This window comes from Melanotaenia boesemani, chromosome 19 (assembly GCF_017639745.1).
Source record: "Melanotaenia boesemani isolate fMelBoe1 chromosome 19, fMelBoe1.pri, whole genome shotgun sequence".
NCBI lineage: Eukaryota > Metazoa > Chordata > Actinopteri > Atheriniformes > Melanotaeniidae > Melanotaenia > Melanotaenia boesemani.
Genome location: NC_055700.1, coordinates 24,339,230 through 24,361,171, shown reverse-complemented (window position 1 = coordinate 24,361,171; position 21,942 = coordinate 24,339,230). Strand labels below are relative to the sequence as shown.

At 37.7% G+C, this 21,942-nt stretch overlaps 1 protein-coding gene across 2 annotated transcripts in view; it reads left to right on the top strand.

The window, feature by feature from the left end:
* si:ch211-196i2.1 (collagen alpha-1(I) chain) overlaps window positions 1-21,942 on the top strand; it is a 115,859-nt gene that overhangs the window by 73,233 nt on the left and 20,684 nt on the right. For both annotated transcript variants that reach the window (XM_041970730.1, XM_041970731.1), the window contains 25 exons: window positions 1,531-1,575; window positions 1,675-1,728; window positions 2,112-2,156; window positions 2,249-2,302; window positions 2,411-2,455; window positions 2,739-2,792; window positions 3,234-3,278; window positions 3,370-3,423; window positions 5,035-5,142; window positions 5,455-5,508; window positions 5,865-5,918; window positions 6,021-6,065; window positions 6,262-6,315; window positions 9,177-9,221; window positions 10,272-10,325; window positions 11,858-11,911; window positions 12,015-12,068; window positions 14,078-14,131; window positions 14,302-14,355; window positions 15,121-15,165; window positions 16,872-16,916; window positions 18,539-18,646; window positions 19,864-19,917; window positions 20,027-20,080; window positions 21,728-21,781. In XM_041970730.1, the coding sequence (XP_041826664.1) occupies window positions 1,531-1,575; window positions 1,675-1,728; window positions 2,112-2,156; window positions 2,249-2,302; window positions 2,411-2,455; window positions 2,739-2,792; window positions 3,234-3,278; window positions 3,370-3,423; window positions 5,035-5,142; window positions 5,455-5,508; window positions 5,865-5,918; window positions 6,021-6,065; window positions 6,262-6,315; window positions 9,177-9,221; window positions 10,272-10,325; window positions 11,858-11,911; window positions 12,015-12,068; window positions 14,078-14,131; window positions 14,302-14,355; window positions 15,121-15,165; window positions 16,872-16,916; window positions 18,539-18,646; window positions 19,864-19,917; window positions 20,027-20,080; window positions 21,728-21,781 (1,386 nt within the window). The remainder of the gene's footprint in view (window positions 1-1,530; window positions 1,576-1,674; window positions 1,729-2,111; window positions 2,157-2,248; window positions 2,303-2,410; window positions 2,456-2,738; window positions 2,793-3,233; window positions 3,279-3,369; window positions 3,424-5,034; window positions 5,143-5,454; window positions 5,509-5,864; window positions 5,919-6,020; window positions 6,066-6,261; window positions 6,316-9,176; window positions 9,222-10,271; window positions 10,326-11,857; window positions 11,912-12,014; window positions 12,069-14,077; window positions 14,132-14,301; window positions 14,356-15,120; window positions 15,166-16,871; window positions 16,917-18,538; window positions 18,647-19,863; window positions 19,918-20,026; window positions 20,081-21,727; window positions 21,782-21,942) is intronic.

Below are 21,942 nucleotides of genomic sequence, written 5' to 3'. Positions count from 1 at the left end.
ACAGCTCTGGTTGGCCCACTTAACAGTACGTAGAAGTGTGAAAAAGGGTCCAGTGTTGCTAGAGAACACTTTTTCCAAAGCCTAGGTTATGTGTTGATGTGAGTTCAACTAAATCTAACTGGAACCACTCAACGTTGCTCACCAACTTAGGCTCCTTCCATGCCAGAGAGGTGACGTTCGATGTCCCTATAGCTAGCTTCTGCAGCCGAGGATCGGACCAGCAGAGTCCCCCCCTTTTGCCGCCACTTAGATTGCACTACGTCCGACCCCTAAAGCCTCTCACGCAGGTGGTAAGTTCACAAGAGGAATTAGGACAATTATTTCTTCTGTGTAATTAAAGTTGTACAACTACTACAGTGTAGCCACTGCCACTCTCACTCTGGTGTGAACCATTTAATGGAAAAAGTGTCTAATTCCTAGATTCACATTTCTTTATGTGATTTTTCAAAAGATGGCCTTAGATTTTCTTTGCTTGTGAATGGAAAATCAACCATTGTATGGTTATTGTTTTAGATGTCAAATGTCAAACAAATGTTAATTTGTTGCACCAAAATTGTATAGGATTTCTTCATATCCGTACAGCACAACAACCAAACACTCAATTAGCAATGCACTTTTAAGTTGTTAAGGCTTGGATGTTACACAAATTTTTATAAACTTTGGCCTAACGGAAGAAAAAACTATTTATTGACTGCTTGCGTAAGTAACATTTTTGTATTTAACGTGTATTTGACCAGTAAAGGTATAACAGAGGTCTGGGATTTTGGACCAAAACAGCAACAGTTCAGCTAACAAAAAACAAAACTGTATTGTTAAATGGGAGTAAAAAGTTTTGGTTGGTTAAGGTTAAAGTCTCAATCTCTTATCTCAGTCTAAGTGTCAGTTACTTTTCCCCAGTGTTATGTGAACACAGAAAGCCAGTCATTAGGTCTGATTAAAAAAAATCTGATTCATGTCACCTTAGTATCTTTTTCAAAGGATTTCTGGGCCCTACTGTCCTTTCTTCAACAGTAGCTTGACAGGAAAGGGGGTCAGAGAGAGTGGGGAATGACATGCAGCAAAGGGTCCCAGGCTTGGACTCTAACCTGGGCTGGCTGCTAAGAGGAGATGTAGCTTGTGTACCTTGGACGTTTGCTCAACCAGTTGAGCTAAACGCCACCCCATGCCACCTTAGTATCTGATTAACAGGTTGGATATATATCTGATACAAGGCCATGTTGCATAAATGAGGACGCCATCATTGGATTCCATGTAGCTTTTTGCTAACACACTCTCAGCATCCAAACACATGATGCTACTGCAATTAGCAATTGGTGGTAAAAGCATCAAAGCCTAGTCATCAGGCTTTTCTTGTCCTCTCCATCTCTTTTTATATAGCTGACAAATGTCTGTCATCTCTAGAGATACATTTCATCTACAAATTAGCTGCAATCGCTTTTAGTAGCTAAGTTTATATATTTAAATGAATTTATAGACAATGAAGAAATGCAGAGCATTGTGTCATTCATACTGTTTCCTACATGTAACCAGGGGGAGAGTGGACTGGATGGCCCTCCAGGTCTGCCAGGACATCCAGTAAGTAGACAATTTTAGATGAAAAATATTTATCCGCTTCTTCAAATACCAAATGTGTGTGTTATATGTACATATGCATTTTGTGTATGTGTGTCACAGGGTGCACCAGGTGTGACAGGACGAGTTGGCACTCAAGGAGTTAATGGCTCAAGGGTATGAGTACAGTTAAAAAAAATTTATTATACTTGAGTTGACCTTTAGTTTAAACAAGATTTTCTGACAAGCCTGAGATGTATAATTTCTTTGTCAGTTAACGATAAATCTCCACTAAGGGTTAGGTTTAGGGTTAGTCCTTATGTCAATAAGACATTAAGACTCAAATTAAAGCTTTATACCATCTAATTTAGAACAGGTAATCTAGACAAATAAACACTAAATCCTGACAAGGAACCCATAACCAGGAACCTTTTGTCAGTTCAACAGGGACTGGAAAAATGGAATGTGGCTATATTGCTATTTATATACATCAAACTTGGTGTCCAGAAAAGTTTTACAGGTTGCTTTTTTTGTGTACAAACATTAATGGCATCTTCCAGGGGGAGAATGGACCAGCTGGCAGTGGTGGCCCCCAAGGCCCTCAGGTATAATCTTTACTTGCTTGTGTATAAATTATACAACATTATGGAAATATTTGGGGACAATGTTAGATATGAATCCTTTTTCTATGGACCAGGGACCTCCAGGTTTAGAGGGACAGATGGGACCTCCAGGACGCAGAGGGCCCCAGGTGAGTACAGTTCAAGGCAAGACTACCAACAGATGCGTTTGTGTATTTGCTTTATTTACTTTAGTGTAATTGAAATGCAGGTTTATGGTATTATATGCATCTCTATAGGGACACCCAGGACTGATGGGGGCTCCTGGGCCTAAAGGAGATCCTGTAAGTTCAGTGGCTTCATTTTTATGTTACCAAATCCTATTCATGAGATTGATTTAATATTCTGCTCAAAAATGCTTTAGAACAGCATTTATTTAAAGATTCACTCCTTCATCTCATCGATTTATCTTAATATATTTTTATACAATTAATATCTGCTGTTAATGGTATATCTGTGCTTAAAATGCATTATCATAGGTGTATATGTACATGGACATATTAGGTCAGAAATCTTTTCATCTTATCACGGCTTTCCAAACTGTGCTGTTTCTTTCTCCTAAATCAGGGGCCTGTAGGACCTATGGGTGTCCGGGGGGATCCTGGCTTTGAAGGCATCATGGTAAGTTCCACTTTAACACCTGCCTTGAGTATAACTTAATTTCTGCAAAATCATCTTGTCGCTACTGTATCATGTGAGCAGACTAGGTGTGTGCAAGAAGAGAGAAGGCTGAATATTGTCCCTCTTCTCTCGGATATTTTTCACTGGTCAACTTTTGCTGTACAGCAGCTGTTCTGCACAGTTCTACAAAAAATCCTGTAAATGTCCACGCTGCTTTTGAAGAACTACTGGATGCTTTCAGGGAACATGCTGCATGCTCACAGTGCCATCTACTGGTTGTGGTGTGTCCATGGGTGACGACTCAGAATTGTCTGACATTGTTTTCATATTAGTACTCCACAGAAATCACCTCATTCTACTGTTTCTTATTCTTAACTTTCTCTGGCCTAATCATATTCATGTAATACTGATTGTAATTGTTTTTCTTTTTCACTTTTACAGGGTGCACCAGGGGGACAGGGTCATGTAGGCTTTCCAGGAATTATGGTAGATGTTCAATTAGACCTTCAGGCCTGTTTGTGGTTTGCAGGACTTAATAGCCTCTGTCACTTTTTAACAGTTCTTCCCCCCCTGACAGGGTAACAGAGGGCCAGATGGAGACAGGGGAGATCCAGGACCTAAAGGGGACAAAGTAGGAACTTCATTGTTTTGTTGGAATATTACACCATATTTACATAAATAAAATAGGGAAACAAAAATTTGCTGGTAAAATATAAAAATAAATATATAGTAGATATTCATTTGTTTAGGTAAGTTTTTGTATTGAGTGTCAGCAAGTATTAGATAGTAACATTACTCCAAGCAAAATGACTTGCATAGCTGTTGTGTTAGCAACTATATTACCTTTAATCATGAAGTCATATAGCCCAGTTATACTTAAGAAAATCTATAGCATTGAGAATAAATTCAACACACAGTTATTTTTATCTAGTATGCAGCCTGGTTTCTTAGCTGTTATACTGATAAGGCTAATTACAGAAACTCTGTACAATAAAGGCAGGGATGTGCAAAAGTATTCACACATCTAGCTGCTGGAATTTTTGCTAATTTAAAAAAAAAAAAAAAAAAAAAAAACCTTTAAGTTGAATAAATCCTGTCTGTGTACATCAGTCTTTAAGGCATGCCATAGATTCTCTGTTTGTATTAAGGTCCAGGCTTTGATACACTCACCGGCCATTTTATTAAATCCACCTTGCTAGAACCGGGTTGGACCCCCTTTTGCCTTCAGGAATACTTTAAGTCTTGGTGGCATAGATTGAACAAGGTGTTGGAAACATTCCTCATTTTGCTCCATATTGACATAGCATCACACAGTTGCTGCACATCCATGATGAGAATCTCCCGTTCCACCAAGTCTTACAAGTCAACTTTTCCAAATTGATTCCTTCCAGTCCCTATTAGTCACTTCTGTTGACTAGAAGTATGTGATGAAGTGTTTCTCTCCAGAGATTCAGTTTCTTATTTTGTTGTGTTGAAAAAGGTTTTTTTTGGCTGCAGCCTTTTTAGGCACCAAGCATTGACTGGTGTGAATATAAAAATAATAAATTGTAGCTATGATTTTTTAGATCTGACCTAATCACATCATTTGTTCACTGCTATCTTCTTGTTATGAGTGTTATATTGCTGAGAAAACAACTGTTACTCCTGTAGAAGATAAAAGTTGTGGAGCTCCAAACCCCTGTAAAACCTCATTGCCTAATGGAGGAACCGCTTGTGTAAATATGGATCCTTTCAGTGCACACAAATGGATTTAACATAAATTATGGGATTTGTCAGTTTTCTTGCACTCCTCTTGTTCACGAGTAGTCCAGACCTGTTGTACAAGTCATAAAGTATACATGCCCCTACAGGACAAGCACCTTTGAACTGAAATAATAATAAATTTACTGGGAAATGTTTTAGATTTTATTGCTGTATTTGTCAGACCACTTTTTTTTAGGGTTCAGTAGCTGTCAGTAAAATTCTCCCTACCATATTTCATGTTAAGTAAAGGTAATAGTACTTAGTCATGTGAATGTTAACCAGGACAAAATGCACTGTTTATAAGTTTATTATATACAATAATTGCTTATATATAAGCAATTTTTTATTTATATATATATATATATATATTTATATATATGTATATGTGAGATACATTATTTCCCAAAATATCAAACTACTCTGTTAGCATCATGTGTCCTGTCTGATTCATAAAGAACTTTTCTTGTTTGGTTTAAAATAACTAAATCTTTTCTTTCAGGGTTCTCAGGGGGCAGCAGGGATTAGGGGTTCTCAGGGTGAAAGGGGTCCTATCGGCTTCCCAGGTTTCCCCGGAGTCACTGGCCCACCTGGTCCTGGAGGAGCTGAGGTAGTCTGCAACACAGAGGAGATTTTAACACAAAAAGGATATTTTATAACAAACTGAGTTTTTAAAAATTTGTCCAATTTAATTTAATCAATATTTTTAATCTACAGTATTTCCAAAATTTAAAGAAACGTTAATAACAACTGGAAATATTAAGTCTACAAGCTGAAATGCACAAACACCAAGCTAGAGGAACTCTGTTCCATTATATTTGATGCACAAGGTTGTATTATGTGTTCTTCAGCCTGGTGAAGGAAGGTGCAAAGTAGGTGGAAAACGAGATGAGCTTGACTGATTTTATTATTTGTCATGTAGGGCACAGACGGTGAAACCGGACCACAGGGAAAACAGGGCAGCCATGGGTTAAAGGTCAGCACTCCTTTAAAGTCTGTTATTTACAGCAGTTATAAGTTAACTGGATTAAATGTATTTAGTAGCATTAAAACCAAAAGAAACACCACATTTATACAGACTAACTTTTGATAACTAAGTACGACTAATGATCACATGTGAACTCTTATCATTTTACATGTATAAAATGTAAAACTTTTATTGTGTTCCATTTAGTTTTGTACTGTAATTTTAAGTAAATCTAGAACTAATTTATATAAATCCTGTGATGATTTTCCTCCTCACACATGTGAACACAGTTAATGTGAACTAGCACAGTTTCAGGTTAATAATAATAGTCGGCTTTGGTTGCTAACATCTGAAACCTTTTGAAGGGGGACAGGGGATCAGATGGACGAGCTGGAAAGCCAGGACACAGAGGGTCCAAGGTAGAAAACACACAAAACTTACAGCTGCACCTTTTGTTTTAATGACAGTGTAACGTTATTTCATCCTGATTTTCTCCTGTCTGTTTTTTTTTTCTTGTCCAGGGTTTGACTGGACAAAGAGGCCACTCTGGTGTCCCAGGCCCACCGGTAAGCTGGAAGTCTACAGCTCCTCAAAGCTCTGCCCATGTGATGGGTAGAGCAACAACTGGGAAAATACTGAGTAGATAAACAGCCTTAAAACATCTAAAAGCAAATTGATATGTCTGTCTCTTCTTCTGCTCACTTGCAGAGATACACATTTGTGTTTGTGCATCTGTGTGTTTTCTGATTGTCTTTTTTCCAGGGTTTTCCAGGGCCACCTGGACCAAAGGGAGCAGAAGGAAAGCCTGGTACACAGGTTCCCATTCTCTATCATATTTCAATCCCATCACCTAAAAATACCATGTCTGTGTGTGTTTTCATTTAGTCCTGCCTCATACTGTATTAAACTTGCAGTTGTTATTCCGTTAATTATATAATCATTACACACTTTTTATTGCTGGAGTTTCATTGGTTTTGTCTCTTTGAGGGGAAACGATCCAGCTTCAAATCTCACTGTACATCTGCTGAGAGTAAATTCTAAATAATGAAGGGGTTGTCAGCTTAGACAGCAGGAGGCAGTGTTTGTTCAGTGCTGTGGTTCGGTCTCGTTTATTCATTGCTGTATTGTCATGTTGAACTTATGTTTACCACTACACTGTGACATTTTATATCAAACTTAAAGGCCTGAAAACACCAGCATCAAACAGCTACCCCCAATTATTTTGTATGATAAGTCCCTGCAGCAGTTTTTTTCAATTTTCATAGTTTTTTCTTTATTTTCATTGCCAAATGTAAAGTATATTTATCTAAATATATATATGACAATAATTAATTACAGTAGTCATTAAAGGGATGAGTGATGGTCAGATAAAAATCAGTAATTAGTGTAACAAAACATTCTTAAAAATGAACCACAAATACAATCAGAAAAATAAGATTACTAAAGAATGTAATAACGCAATGGTCAAACTAAATGATTACAATTAGTGTACAAGAAGAAATACTTTGTTTATACCCCAACTCCATAAAGTTGAGACGCTATATAAATTATTAATAAAAACAGAAAGCAATGATTTGCAAATCTCATAAACCCATATTTTATTACCAATAGAACATAAACAACATATCAGATGGTGAATTTTTTACCATTTAATGTAAAATAAATTGATGGTTGCAATACATCTCTAAAAAGGCTGGATAAGTATACAACTGGAGGAGAATTTGAGTTAATTTTTAATTAGGTTAAATGGCAACAGGTCAGTAACATGACTGGATATAAAAGGAGAATTTCAGAGAGGCAGAGTCTCTCAGATGTACAGACGAGGTTCACCAATCTGAAACAAACTGTGTCTTAAACATGAAACAATTTAAGAAAAATGTTCCTCAGACTTTGACGATACAACCATCTAATATCATCAAAAAATTCAGATAATCAGGAGGAATCTCTGTGTGCTGGGACAAGGTCGACGGTCTAAACTGGATGCTGGTGATCGTGGGACCCTCAGACAGCGTTCTCTTCAGGAAATCAATGCATGGACTCAGAAACACTTTCAGAAATCACTGTCTGTGAACAGACACTCTGAAATCCACAAATGCAGGCTGAACCTTTATAGTGCAAAGATGAACACATATGTGAACACGATCCAGAAACGTGGTTGTCTTTTCTGGACCAAAGCTCATTTAAAATTAACTGAAGTAAAGTGGAAAGCTATGGATGCCATGTCTTGTAGACTCAAGAGGAGAGGGAGCATCCAGCTTGTTATCAGTGGACAGTTTGAAGACCTGCATCTCTGATGGTATGGGGTTGCATTAGTGCCAATGGCCTGGGCAGCTTCCACTTCTGTAAGGCTTCATCTACGCTGTTAAGTACATGGAGGTTTTCGAGCAACATCTGCTCCCATCCAGACAACGTCTCTTTCAGGGAAGGTCTTGCAGATTTCAGCAAGACAATGCTGAACCACATCCTACATCCATCACAGCAGCATGGCTTCACAGGAGAAGAGATCTGGATGCTGAACTGGCCTGCCTGCAGTCCAGACCAGGGGTAGCCAACGTTGGTCCTCGAGGGCCCCAATCCGGCAGGTTTTCCAGATTTCCGTGCTCCAACACACCTGACTTAAACTAACGAGTCATTGTGGAGATCCTTATAGGCTGTTGGATCCCATTTAATTTGAGTCAGGTGTGCTGGAGCAGGGAAATCTGGAAAACCTGCCAGATTGGGGCCCTCAAAGGACCAATGTTGGCTACCCCTGGTCCATACCTTTCACTAATACAAAACATCTGGCGCATCATGGAAACAGAAATCCAGCAATGATGGTCCAGAACTATTAAATTAATTAAATAATATTTTTCCATGAAATTATAAAATGTCTCAGTTTTAACATCTGATATGATGTTTATGTTCTATTGGGAATAAAATATGATTTTATGAGATTTCCAAATAATTGCTTTTTGTTTTTTCTTCTTTATATATATTTTACGCAATGCTCCAACTTTTTGGGAATTGGGGTTGTACTTCAACCTGCTCTCTGTTTGCACATCTGGTCTCCTATAGCAGCCCATTTTCTATAAACTTTCAATAATTTGTTGTCTTTGCTTTTATAGCAGCACTGCCGCATATAAATGATCTTTTTAAAAGAGGTTTAAAGGCTGGGATCATGAAGTAACCATACAACCAACAATCCAATATTATCAGAGAGATTTTATCTTTCACCCATTTAAAATGAGAGTTGAAAGAAGTCCAGTTGATATTTATTCAAGCTGTCAGGAAAGCTGTACCCGAACTGATTAAAAATCCACACCAATATAATCTGTAAATTGTGAAGGAAAATGTGTAAAATGTTACAAAAGCCTATAATGTTCATTAGGCTCCGGCTCTGTCTAGTCAGAAAACAACTGGTAGAAGGAATGCTGTTTGAAATATACATTTTTCAACCTAATAACCCCAAAACAAGCAATTCTGAACTTGATCTTATGGTTTAAGTTTGCACAGCCCATGGCAACTCTTACGGGTGGCAGCTGATGCGGTGGCATTGGTGTGTTTTCAGCTTAGCAAGAACTTTGTAAAAGATATATTGGAAGAAATTACATAACAAAACTAAGAACAGTCACAAGATTGTGATCACTGTTATTTACTGGGCAAAATCTCATTGCTGCCATTTTCTGTCTCTGTTTCAGGGTCCGTCAGGTGCTGATGGCAGTGCCGGCTTGCAGGGATCGACGGTGAGGCCGTTAGCCGCGGGGTGACCCCAGCGGTTAATGACATCATTCCCTCAGCACTGCTTTTGTTGGCTTCTTGCCACAGGCTTTAGGGTTCAACAGAGTAAAAACACATTATCACAGTTTTACAAGGCAGACCAGGATAAAATAATGGAGGGTTTTTATAGATCTGTAGGCAGGCAATAAAGCAGTCAGCAAACACTTGAAAAAAAGAAGAAAAAAAAGGTTTTAACAAGACAACAGCGTCTGCTACCAGCCAGTTAACCATACAGTATCGAGCATGTTGACATGAAGTTAACTGGTAGGTGCGTATGTGTGGATCACAGATTTGTAATTAACATATCCAGTAATTTCTGGACATTCTGGAAACAGTATGTGACTGCTGAACACCTTCCAACTAAATAAGCTGCTTCTTTAAAATGTCCCACTCTTATAAATGCATCATTCAAATGAACCCAGCTGCATGTATTTGCCGCTATTCAGACTCCAGATTGGGTCAACACTGATGAAACAAGGCCTGCTGTGCGTCAGTGTTTCGATTAATCAGCACTGGATGGGCATTTCTTCATTCACCTGCTTTTCTTCATGAGAGTCTAACATGAAACTAACATGACTGTCCTCAAACCTTAAAAAAAGATTATATTCTTTAGCTTTAAAGATTTTCCAGTAAATCAGTGGGTACATAACCATTTTAAAACAGACCCAGACCACATGTTTCATTAAAGTCTTGACCATCTAAGAGCCCCAGCTGGAGTTTTACAGTCACCACATTGTTAATAAAACTCATTATGGCCAATAATTTATCTGTCATAACATTTAGGTGGAAGCCTCATGAACTCTACTTAATGAAATGGCTAAGAAAAAATTAAATGGCAGATTAAACAAAGATTAGTAAATTAGTCAGTCATGTCATATCGCCATGATTTAACAGCTCACTGCTCCTGGTCAGTTTAGAGAAATAAATGACCTCGATGTGCATGATTGTTTTAATTAGTCAGCAGTTTTTCTGTTTCTTGACCCCTTCTTTCTTTGCTTTTCCTCCTGCATTTCCAGGGTCTTCAAGGCATCACTGGGGCGAGAGGACCAGATGGCCCACCTGGTCCAATGGTATGCCTCATTGTCATTTTCTGGATGTATTATTTAAAAGATAGGACGTACTAATAAAGCTGTATTGCTCAGACACATTATAGCCCATATGGGAACAAATATTTTAGCTAGCAGCAATTATTTAAGATGGAGAAAATATTAAAATTCTAAAACTTAGTTGTGCTGACAAGGTTTCTGCAATGATGCCTTTAGTCACTGCACAAATCTGCTGTTGGTCAGTTCATGTGCTGGTTCCAGTGGTTTAATACAGACAGTAATTATACACTCACCAGCCACTTTATCTGGTACTTCCTGCTAGTACTGGGTCAGACCCACCTTTGCTTTCAGAACTGCCTTCATACTTGGTGTTACAGATTCAACAAGGTGTTGAAAACATTCCTCAGAGGTTTTGCTCCACATTGACATGACAGCATCACACAGTTGCTGCAGGTTTGTCGGCTGCATCCATGATGAGAATCTCCTGTTCCACCACATCCCAAAGCTGCTCTACTGGATTGAGATCTGGTGACTGTGGAGGCCGTTGGAGTCCAGTGAACTCATTGTCATGTTCTAGAAAGCAGGTGGAGATGATCTGAGCTTTGTGACATGGTGCATTATCCTGCTGGAGGTAGCCGTCAGAAGATGCTCCACTGTGGTCATAAAGGGATGGACATGGTCAGCAGCAATACTCAGGTAGGCTGTGGTGGTTAAACCAGGCCACATTGGACATAAGGGGCCCAACATGTGGCAAGAAAATATCCCCCACACTACTACACCACCAGCAACCTGAACCACTGATCCAAGGCAGGATGGATCCATGTTTTGACGTTGTTTCCACCAAATTCTAATCCTGCCATCAGAACATTGGAGCTGAAATGGAGACTCATCAGACCAGCAACGTTTTTCCATCTTCTGTTGTCCGGTGTTGGTGGGTCTGTGTGAATTGTAGTTTCCTGTTCTTAGCTGACATGAGGCACCCGGTGTGGTCTTCTGCAGCTGTAGCCCATCTGCTTCAAGGTTGGGCGTGTTGTGTGTACAGAGGTTGTATTCTGCATACCTTGGCAGAACCAGTGGCTCTTTGACTTCCTGTTGCCTGTCTTATTATCTCCAACCAGTCTGCCCATTCTCCTCTTAAGTCTGACATCAACAAGACATTTTGGTTCAGACAACTGCTGCTCACTGGATATTTTCTTTTCTTCAGACCATTTTCTGTTTTCTGATGCTCAGATTGAACTTCAGCAAGTCGTCTTTACCAAGTCTACATGACTAAGTGTGTTGAGCTGCTGCCATGTGATTGGCTGAACAGGTGTATCTAGTAAAATGGACAGGGAGTGTAGTTGTATTTGCAAATTTATCAGATATTCCTTTAAACTGATGTCAGCATCTAAAGCATCCAATTTTTAAATGTCATTACCATAAAGTTTATAGTATGTAGGCAATATTGTGTTTGGAATGTATTGTAATATATCCAGGCCTGCAAACCTGACTGGCTGATCGGTTTTCACATTAGCTCATAGGTGAGATTATTTATTTATTTTTTCTAAATTTGACAGGGACCACCGGGAAAGACAGGGCCACCAGGCTCACCAGGACCTCCGGGAGACAAGGTTAGACTTCAAATGACAGTCAAGGCCTCCATTATGTCAACACACACACACACGTTACATTTTTATATGTCATGATGTGTGATGTAGATGTTTGTTTTCTCAGGGTTTTACAGGGAAGCCCGGCATGGAGGGACCTCAGGGCCCAGTAGGCATGTATGTAAGTGATTCCTCAGCTGACTTTGCATTAGTGTGAAAACATTTGCTATGGTAACGGATTAATGATGGATTAAAAAATTTAGAAAATTCTTATAAGTAAATGGCAAAAACGTCAAATTGATATAGTTTCACAAAGTGAGGAAGGAATAAATAAGACTCACCAATTCTTATTTGTCAGTGTTGATAATTATTTTTTTAATTTAACCTTTATTTACACAGGTAATCCCTTTGAGACAAGAAGTCTCATTTACAAGAAAGTACTGTTTCAGTAGACAAAACACGATGACCCAAATTAATCAGTTAATGACAGTTTTACTGCTTCCTGTCCATTTCAGGATAGATTGTAAGGTTCTTTAAGTTGTTTATAAAAGTTTTAATGGTCATGGCCCTTCTTAACTATCAGGCCTGCTTTTAAATTATAAACCCTCGCAGACCCTGAGATCCTCTGGTACCAGCCTGTTAGTTGTTCATAAAGTAAGAACTAAAACTTACGTTGAGGCCTCGTTCCATCACTATGGCCCTCGTCTATGGATGGCTGGAGCCTGCCTGAGGGTCTCAGGGCTGCAGAGACCTTTGATGTTTTTAAAAAGAAGCTCAAGACCTACCTTTTTAGCTTAGCTTATGACTAATTTTTAGTTCATTTATTCACCTTTAAATTAATCTATTTTTACCTTTTAGTTAAACTTTGTATTTTATTTATTTACTTATTTTTTTATTCTGCTTTTATTGGTCTTATTTGTTGTTGTAGTTTTAGATTGATTTGAGCTTTGTTTTATTTATTTATTTTTTCCACTCCAGTGTTTTCCTCATAGGGGTTCTCCTCATTGGGAGCTATGCCTGCTCGGGCCGCATGGTCATTGCCGTGGGGAGTGTACTTGTCGAGGTAGTCAGGGCCCTGCACTGAAGTCTTATGGCTTTGGTGTAGGTCCGGTCTGCCCTGATCTTGGTCATTCCCATGGTGACAGCTTTTGGGTCGCAGGTTGGGTTGGCTCTTGGTTTGGATGGACCCCTAGGTGCCAAAACATATTTTTACAGTTATTTTCTAGTTAGAGACTGTTTATTTTAGTGTAGGGTCAAAAGGGTGGGGGGTGGAACTCCGTGTCCATTTAGCTGGTGTGTGAGAAAATATGATTAAGTGTATGTGCTTTGATTTGTTTTGTGATAAACTTTGAGTGTGCTTGTATTTTTGTTATTTAAACAGTTAATTTCATCATGTAAAACACTGGCCTTACGTATGAAAAGTGCTTTATAAATAAGGTTCGATTTAATTTGAAATACTTGTTTAAGCCTCTGTAGCAGAAGGTTGTGATCAATGTTGTTGTAAAATAAAATGATAAAATCAGAAGATAACATCAAGACACATTCACTACTTTGAATGAAAGAATAAAAAAATGTATAGTTATAAATGGCCAGCAATCAACCCTACTCAAAAAACACCTTGAAAAAGCCCAACTCTGGACATTGTATTCAGATTATTATGATTTTATAAGTTTCCATGTATTGCTAAAAAAGCTCAAAAGCTCTATACTTTAAATCCACACCATTAATTCTGGAAATGGATAGTAGAGCACTAAATTATGCTAGATTTATTTTATATATATATCTATTTCTGAAACTGGAATTTGCATAACATGATGGTTTTAGTCATGCAAACAACATAAGTTCTGGTTACTGCATAGATTCCTTTTGTGTAACAATAACATTAGGCCACAGAATGAAATGGTATATGGCTATTATATTAAGCTAATAAAACATGACTAAATTGTTGATCATCTCATTTATTTTTTGTAAGACAATAATTTAGCATATTTCCCAGAATGCAGAGCTGCTATGTTGGATGTCAGAGCTTTATCCATCCTTAATGCAAACACAATTAACAATGGTACTCTTTATAGACTGCAAGGCATACAAACGGATAATGTAATAATGAATATCTGAGACGTTAAATTTCGCTGACATATACTGTGTTGTGTTTTTTTCTTTCTTTCTTTGTCTTCAATATATCATCAGGGTATCCAGGGGAATGTAGGCATGCGGGGGCCTCCAGGTTTAATAGGAGAAAGGGTAAGGCTGACCATAACTCATCCATCTCATGTACGGCGCTGGTAAAGGCAAGATTTTTAAGAGGAAAAGGAGAGAGATGATTGTTCTTGTCATTAGTATTTTTGAACATGAACTGAATGTAAATGAAAGTACAAAACAACAATAACATTTTCTTTGTTCTTCTTCATCAGGGCGAGCGGGGTTTACGAGGTTTACCCGGCCCTCCAGGAAAGCCAGGGCCTGCGGTAATTGTTTTTTTTTTAAGTTCAGTATTGTACAACAGATTTAACTGAGACAGGAGTCATGATCAGGGTCGCGATAAATAAAAGTAATCTAGTGAAGTGTGCAGCCGGTGTGGAGGGATTTCCAGTGAATGGAACTCTGTGTGAAAATATAGTGAATTAGGCAAGATTGAATGCTCAGCTGATAGAGGACAAATGAATCACTCAGGTTTCTGTCTCACTGCCCTCTTGGCTCACAATTCAACTCATACTAAGACCCAGGGGAAAATCTTCAGGAACAGTCGTTTGATATTAAATACTGTAGAAATATACTGTTTTACCTTAATCAATCAGAATAAGCAGCATCAGTTGCAAGATGAAACTATTTCTGAAGTAAAATGGGTCAAAATTCAAACTTTAAAGCAGACTTGAAAGGTTGGAGAAGGTTGAAGATAAGAATAAATGTCCCAAACCATCACAGTCAGTCTATAGAGGTTTTTTTTTTTTAACCTACTATTTTATTTTAACTTGTTTTATCTCTTGTTTTCTGGAGGGATGAATAAATATCTTTTACATTTAGATTTACACATAATTTATGCATAGTTGCCATCTTTGTTGTCAGATCCTTTTCTGCTGCAGGTAAAAAATCACTTCTGATAATTAAGGCAAAATGTCATGAAGGTTCTCTGGCAGACGGAATAATATTGTTCACAAGACAAAAGATGAAAATGTTCGGAAGCCCAAACGTATATGTAGTTAGCGTGGTGTGACTTTGTTTGTCTTTCTCAGGGACTGTCAGGTCCTCGAGGAGAGCAGGGACCCCGGGGACCTCAGGTGAGATGAAGTTTTTATTTGAAAGTGTATCCACAATAAACCACATTCTCTGGATGTAGTCAGTGCACTGCAGTACCAGTGATGTTTATATTATTCCATGAATAAAAGTGACTCAGTCCTGTAAATTGCAACTTACTACATCATTCATTATTATGTTTTAAGGACCATGTCAGCTCTGCTTTCGTGTAAAAGCTGTAAGAAATTCTCTGTTGTGTTTCTGTACAGGTGTAGCAGTTGGTTGTCTGATTGAAGGGTTGTTGTCTGTTGTATCTTTGTCTCCTCTTTCATTTTTCTACTTTCCTTTTTACTTTTGTTCGCTATTCTCCTTTTTTCTGTCCCCACCGGGCCGGTCCAGCAAGTTTATGAAAATTCCATAATTCAAAATAAATAAATAAGATTAAAAATAAATAAGGCTGTCTAAAATAATGCTTTACCAGAGGTAACTAATCTATGTAATTACCTGTGTTAAAAAATTAATGCATTTAAGGCATGCGCAGCATCCGTCATTAATGACGGCGAGCCATGGAGGTATCTGAAGGCTACATGGAAGAAGTGAGTCGACTGGCTCTGTGCAGTTTGAGGGCATCTCACCCGTGAGAGATTAGGATGTTTCACACCCACATGTTAGTAGTGAGAGGGTTTAACACCCACACTTTTCCTGCAAATTTAAAAAAAAACAAAAAAACAAAAACTTTTCAAGTAGTTTGCACAAACGTTACTGCTGTCATTGTCTGCACTCCTGCTGCCTCCTCTCCACCTCTCTCTCCTGTTGTGAATCAGGATGGCTGTCGGTGATCAGCTGATCATCTTTTGTCGCTAGTACCGTCTCTCTTGTTGCGTTTATCGTTCAGCTGAGAAGGAAACTAGCGGTTCATGGTTCACATGGCACATATTTACCCAAAAGTATTGTTTTTTGGATGCGCTAGCTAAAGTAAGCAACATTTATCAGTCTCATGTCAATCAGATCCATGTCACTGTCATGGAAACAAGGAAATGTCTTCTCTCTCTTCTTTGATATGCTTTTTTAAGGCCTTGATTTTATGTAATATTAAACTGATTATTACAACTAAAGTGACTGCAATTTCCCCGCTGTGGGACAAATAAAGGTTATCTGAATCTGAATCTGAATCTGAATCATTTAATGTAAAAAAGTGAAGAAAAACCCAAGTAAGCATTGGCTCATATAAAGGTTTCAGAACAGCCATGAAAAGCTTCCTGTATCTGCAGTGTTTCATTGACAGCTGCTGGAGATAAAAGAAATCTGCTGACTGACATGAGGGTGATAAACTGAACTGCTGCTCTGTCTTGTCTGTCACTGTTCTCTCTCTGGGATGCAACATTATCAGTTTTTCACTGCATCACTGGGAATGTGAGTTAAGTTTATTTCAAAATATACAGAAAGTGTAGAAAAAAGACCAAATAAAATGAGCTTATTTGTTCTTGAATAAAGAGATGCAGTTTTCCACCTGCTTTGCTACACAGATGCTCATGAAGCTATACGCTGGGACAGTTAACAGCTGAACATCAAATAAGCTTAAGGGGCACAGAGAAAGTGCATCCTCCACATATTTCAAACTCTTAAAGACAAGCAAAGCTTTTTCCCCAACTAAGTTTCATGACATCCATTAGAATTTTTTAAATAATCTTGCTGACAGACATAGAAATGCTGTCCAAGCAGCATAAATATGCCATTTTTTTTTTCACAGGGTCGGCCTGGGAATGAAGGACCTAAAGGGATACAGGGCCCACTGGTGAGTTAACACTCATGATGAAATAGTAATAAATCTTTAATTTATATGTATTTTCATTCAAATATAATATTGTTGCCTTTTAAGCATTTTTTTCCCCAATTTTATGCAACTGCCTTGTTCATAAAATGAATTTCCAATGTGACAAATCGTAACGATTAGGTTTAATATTCTTTTTTTGTGCATTGTTTTTACGTTACATAAAGTCAGTTTTAAATGATAAATTATAACAGATGTTCATGCAATGCCTGCAAGTGTACAACACACTTCTCACAGTCCATTTACCAATCATAAGATAAGTAAAGTGTCAGCAGTCGCTCAGCTCAATGCTCTTCAGTGATGCTAAAACAAACTGAAGTGTTATCATGCATCAGATTTTATCTATAAAGCACATTTAGACAATCGCAGTTAACCAAGGTGCTGTATACAAGATGGGAGCCTGTGGAGAGATACGAGAACAGGGGTAAAAATTGATTTATTTTTTTTTAATAATAGAAGTTCTTGCTGCTGAGTCCTGAACCCGCTTTGAAAGCATTTCTTTCAAGCTTAAAAAATTGCCTTTTTTACATGTACTAATACAGATAAATACTTGCTATCTCTGTGCTGAATCATGTTGTCAAATGATCAAATTCACAAAGAAATGAATATTGATTCTGCTGCAGATGTGACAAGAGACCAGCTGATACCAAAGTACCGTTAGCAATGTAAAACATTGACGGATAGAAATTATTCCAATATAACAATATGTCTCAAATGGTCTCAAATGGACAAAGAAAACTGACAGTGAAATTATCTATCAAATCTTAGTTCAGTATCGTATAGGACCACACATTCCTTGCATGGGTCTGAGATTTGACCTAAGAGGCTTTCAAACTCTGAAAATAACCACCTCTAACTTATTGTCATTTAGCTGAAGACAGTTGTTAGCCATCCAGCATTTCCCCTCCTGAAGATAGTTTAGCATAGATATGAATGTAGAATCTTCAAGATGCAAGAGCAGATAGATTTGTGTATCATCTGCATACCAATGGAGTGAGCAATCACGTATTTATTTATGCATTTATTTTTAGTTTGCTCACACCTAAATGCAGTATATCTTTAAATTAAAGATAAATGGACCTGAATGAGTTAAAATTGACCAGATCTTTCAACTGAGCACAGACATGCCAAAAAAAAGATGATTTATATCATCGGTGTTGTTTAAATGTAGGTCCAAAGCAGGCATGTATGAAAACAAGAAACTATCTACAGAAACTCCACCAACCAGAAATATTCCAAAGGCTGAGAAAGAAATGACACAGAAACTGGGAATGAAAACAACAAGAATCCAGTTCTGAGCAAAAGAAACTGGGCGGTCGAATAAACAGTGATAATAAACAGGTGAAAAGTAACCAAACCAACTAACTGAACACAGGCGAGGACGAGACAACTCTAGGTTGAATAAACAAGGAAAAACTAAACAATTAAAAAACAGAAAAGGAGGTAAATCTAATTAAAAATCACAGAACAATTCAAAATACCCCAAAATCCAGAAGACAAAGTTATCAAAAATAACTAAAATCAGAGACCACGTCCAGTTGATCCTGTTTATAACAGCTGACTTTATTCTATTATTCATTTTTCAGGGCCCTCCTGGTTTTCCAGGTCCTACTGGAGCAACAGGCAAACCTGGACCCAGGGGGAGTATAGGACCCCAGGGGTCTCAGGGATTACAGGGGCCAGCAGGAATACCAGTGAGTGGGTACCTACCATCGACTGTTTTCCCTTATGTAGCATTTTGTGGTTTTCAAATTAACAGAAAAATACGTTTTCATTTTTACTTCAACATAAGTTTCTGAAATCTTTATGAATCTCAACATAAACTAGAGTTGGAACAGATTCGATCCAATATCAATATTGGGCTCTGATATCTACATGATTCACGATCAGATATCAGTTTGAAGTCCCCGTTCCCTTACAGAGGGACCTCTAGTTGTCCCGTGTTTACAAATAATTAGTATTATGCAGGTTTAAGACAAACAAAATATCTTGACCCAGAATCAGTTCATGAAATATTTCCCGTAGAACTTGTATATGTAAATAGTTGTGTATGATTGAGTTTGTATTCCATGTTTCTTAGTTTGGACGGTAGGTCCAGGGCTGAAAGGGAATGAGCTGCCTTTGCTATTTTAGCATGCCATTAATTTGGATATATTTTAGTCTGGAAACATAAAAAAAGCAGGACGATAACTTTTAATGTGTGTACAGCCAAGGTTTCCAGGATATAACACTGTTTGGCTATAAAGGGAAGAGAAAATGGTGCAGCAGACATTGGCTGAAGGGTTCCGGTGGAGAAGTGAACTTTCAGCAGACAAGGTGAAAACTGAAGAGATTAGCCCACAGAAAGTTGCTGCAATTCATCGTTCTGGCCAGTCACTCTATCTGTCAAGGATAATTCTGGAAAAGTCTGCTAGCTAAAAGTCCTGCGTGACAATGCAGCTCACATGAAGACCACAGTCTGTCTGCAACGCTGTCAGACTATCTAGTGTTCCCAGATTATTCACAAATATCCTGTTTCCTTTTCAACACGTTCTCTTGGCCCTTATATATAAAAAATCTTACTGCTAAATTATAACTACCTTTATTTTTATTAACATTATGAAGCATTGACATGTATTGTCTTCAACTGACTTTTTTCTTATAAATTATTTTGGAAAACATTTAAATAGAATTAATATTTTTATCAGTTGCTCTCTTGTTAAAAGTGATGTGTGGTTTACTACAGCCTGCAGTAACGACAATAATTACAATAATGTTCAAGTAAAATGATTTGGTATTGGAAAATATTGGTATTGGCTGATATCCAGTTTTCAGATATCAAAATTGGAAAGGAAAACCTAAAAAAGCACGTAAGTACATCTCTAATAGGAGCTATGAAAAACTCACAAGTGTGTTTGCTGGATCTGAACAGGGTCCTCAGGGTGCGGATGGATTGATAGGAGCAGCAGGAGGCAAAGGCCAAAAGGTAAATTATACTGTATAAAATATTCATGTGATATGAAGGTTGTATTATGAACATCTGTCAGTGTACCTACATTTATGATTAGATACTGAACTCATGATTACACCTGCAGGGTTCATCTGGACCTCCAGGTGATTCAGGTCCACCAGGACAGAATGGACCACAGGTTGGCATATTTTTCTTTACATGGCTATAAAATTATTACATAAATTTTTATTCCCAATAAATCTGATTTTAAAAAAAAGTGCACATGTATTTACCTATCTAACAAATCTATAGTTGCCTTCAGTGTTAAGTGAAATAACAGTACACTGTTTATAAAAAAAAAAAAAGAAATTATGTTTTTTCTTTATATTCAATATCAAAGGACCATTTTAGTATTACACAAGAATCAGAACACTAACTGTAAAATACAGAAACCACGTTTTCAGGTAGTGTCTTAAATCAAGCTGCAGTGAGTTTTTATTAAAGTTGTGAAAGTAATTTCCCCAGCTGTTACTCCAGCATGTGTCTGGCTTCTTCTTTATATCCATGAAACTGGCAAAAATGCACAGCATTGAAAGGAAAGGGGTGTTTGCTGCAGCAGTATATTTGATTTAAGGCTACAGGTTCTGAGACAGGCTCAAAATTTATGGCTATGAGTCTGTGGAAAAATGAATGTGTGTCACATTTGAGCTAAAAACTGAAAGACACACACTAGGGGTTTATATACTCTCAGACACTTACATTGCCTTCAAATTGACACAATTTCTTGGAGCCTTGGTCAAATGTCTACAATTTGCTTTAGTCCAAATACAGGATAGCTGCAGTACAAGAGTTCCCTTCAAATCCATGAATTTACAGCACTTTTCCTAGCTACTGGCTCTAGTTGGGGGGAAGCCCTCTCTTCAGTGGGACTGAGTCTTTATTGATCTATCCTACAGCTTTCAGCTAGCATGCACGTGTATTACCATATGAGAGAGCATAAAGTGACTAGCAACAGAGCTCACATTAGCCCTCATCTGGAATTTGGTCCCAGATAGTTGATACTGATTCTTCTTTAAGCACAACTTATCAGCTCATTGCAAATCACATATTAAACTGGTTTTAAAATACCACTCAGCAGACACAAAAACTGAAGTCAGTAACTTTCAAGTTAAAACACTAATCAAAGATCACACTGAAACTTCTTCTTGACTCTTCGACTCTGTAAAGCCCAACTGCTCATTTCTCTTTGTTTTTAGTGGATGTTGCTAAGAAAGTTGCTCAAAGAGAAGACTTCAAACCAACGTTCAACCTCTGATTTGAAAATAAAGAAGGAATTAAGAAATTAGGGCTAATTTCCACTGGGTGCGTGTGCACCATGTCATGGCTACGCCTCGGCTATTTTAGTCAGTGGTTTTGTGCACAATGGCCACAGTGCGTGTCAGAAACGTCCCAAACATATGCACAAGTCTATTTTTGTAAATGTAGAAATGCAAGATAAATGTGTATATATATATATATATATATACTTATATATATATATACACATATATATATATATGTCCCCATATGAATAGAAGGAAAAATGTATATTTATTATTTATTTAAGTGACTGTAGCTGTTTTGGTTTGTTATAATTTAAATTGATTAAATTCCCTGATTAACTCCTCTTAATAGGAGGAACACATGAGATTAATAAAAACAAAAACAAAAAAGCAATCTAAAACCAACTTAATATAAGAACAGTTTGGGTTTTGACCATTAAAACTGTCACCTGAATGTTAATTTATGCTGATTGACATATTACAGCTGCTGCAAGTGTTTCACCCTAAGTTGTTTTTTTTGTCAGGGTCTCCCTGGTCAAACTGGAATTGAAGGTCCACCTGGAAGGAAAGCAGATCAGGTTTGTAATTACACCATCACTCAAGGTTTTGTGTATTATTGATTTTCCAATACAAATATTCTTCTCAATACTCCTTAAACTAGACTTTAAAGACCCAAGCTATTTATTTTCATTTCCAAAGTAAAAACAGAACTTCGTCTCTCTGAATGTAGACTAGAATA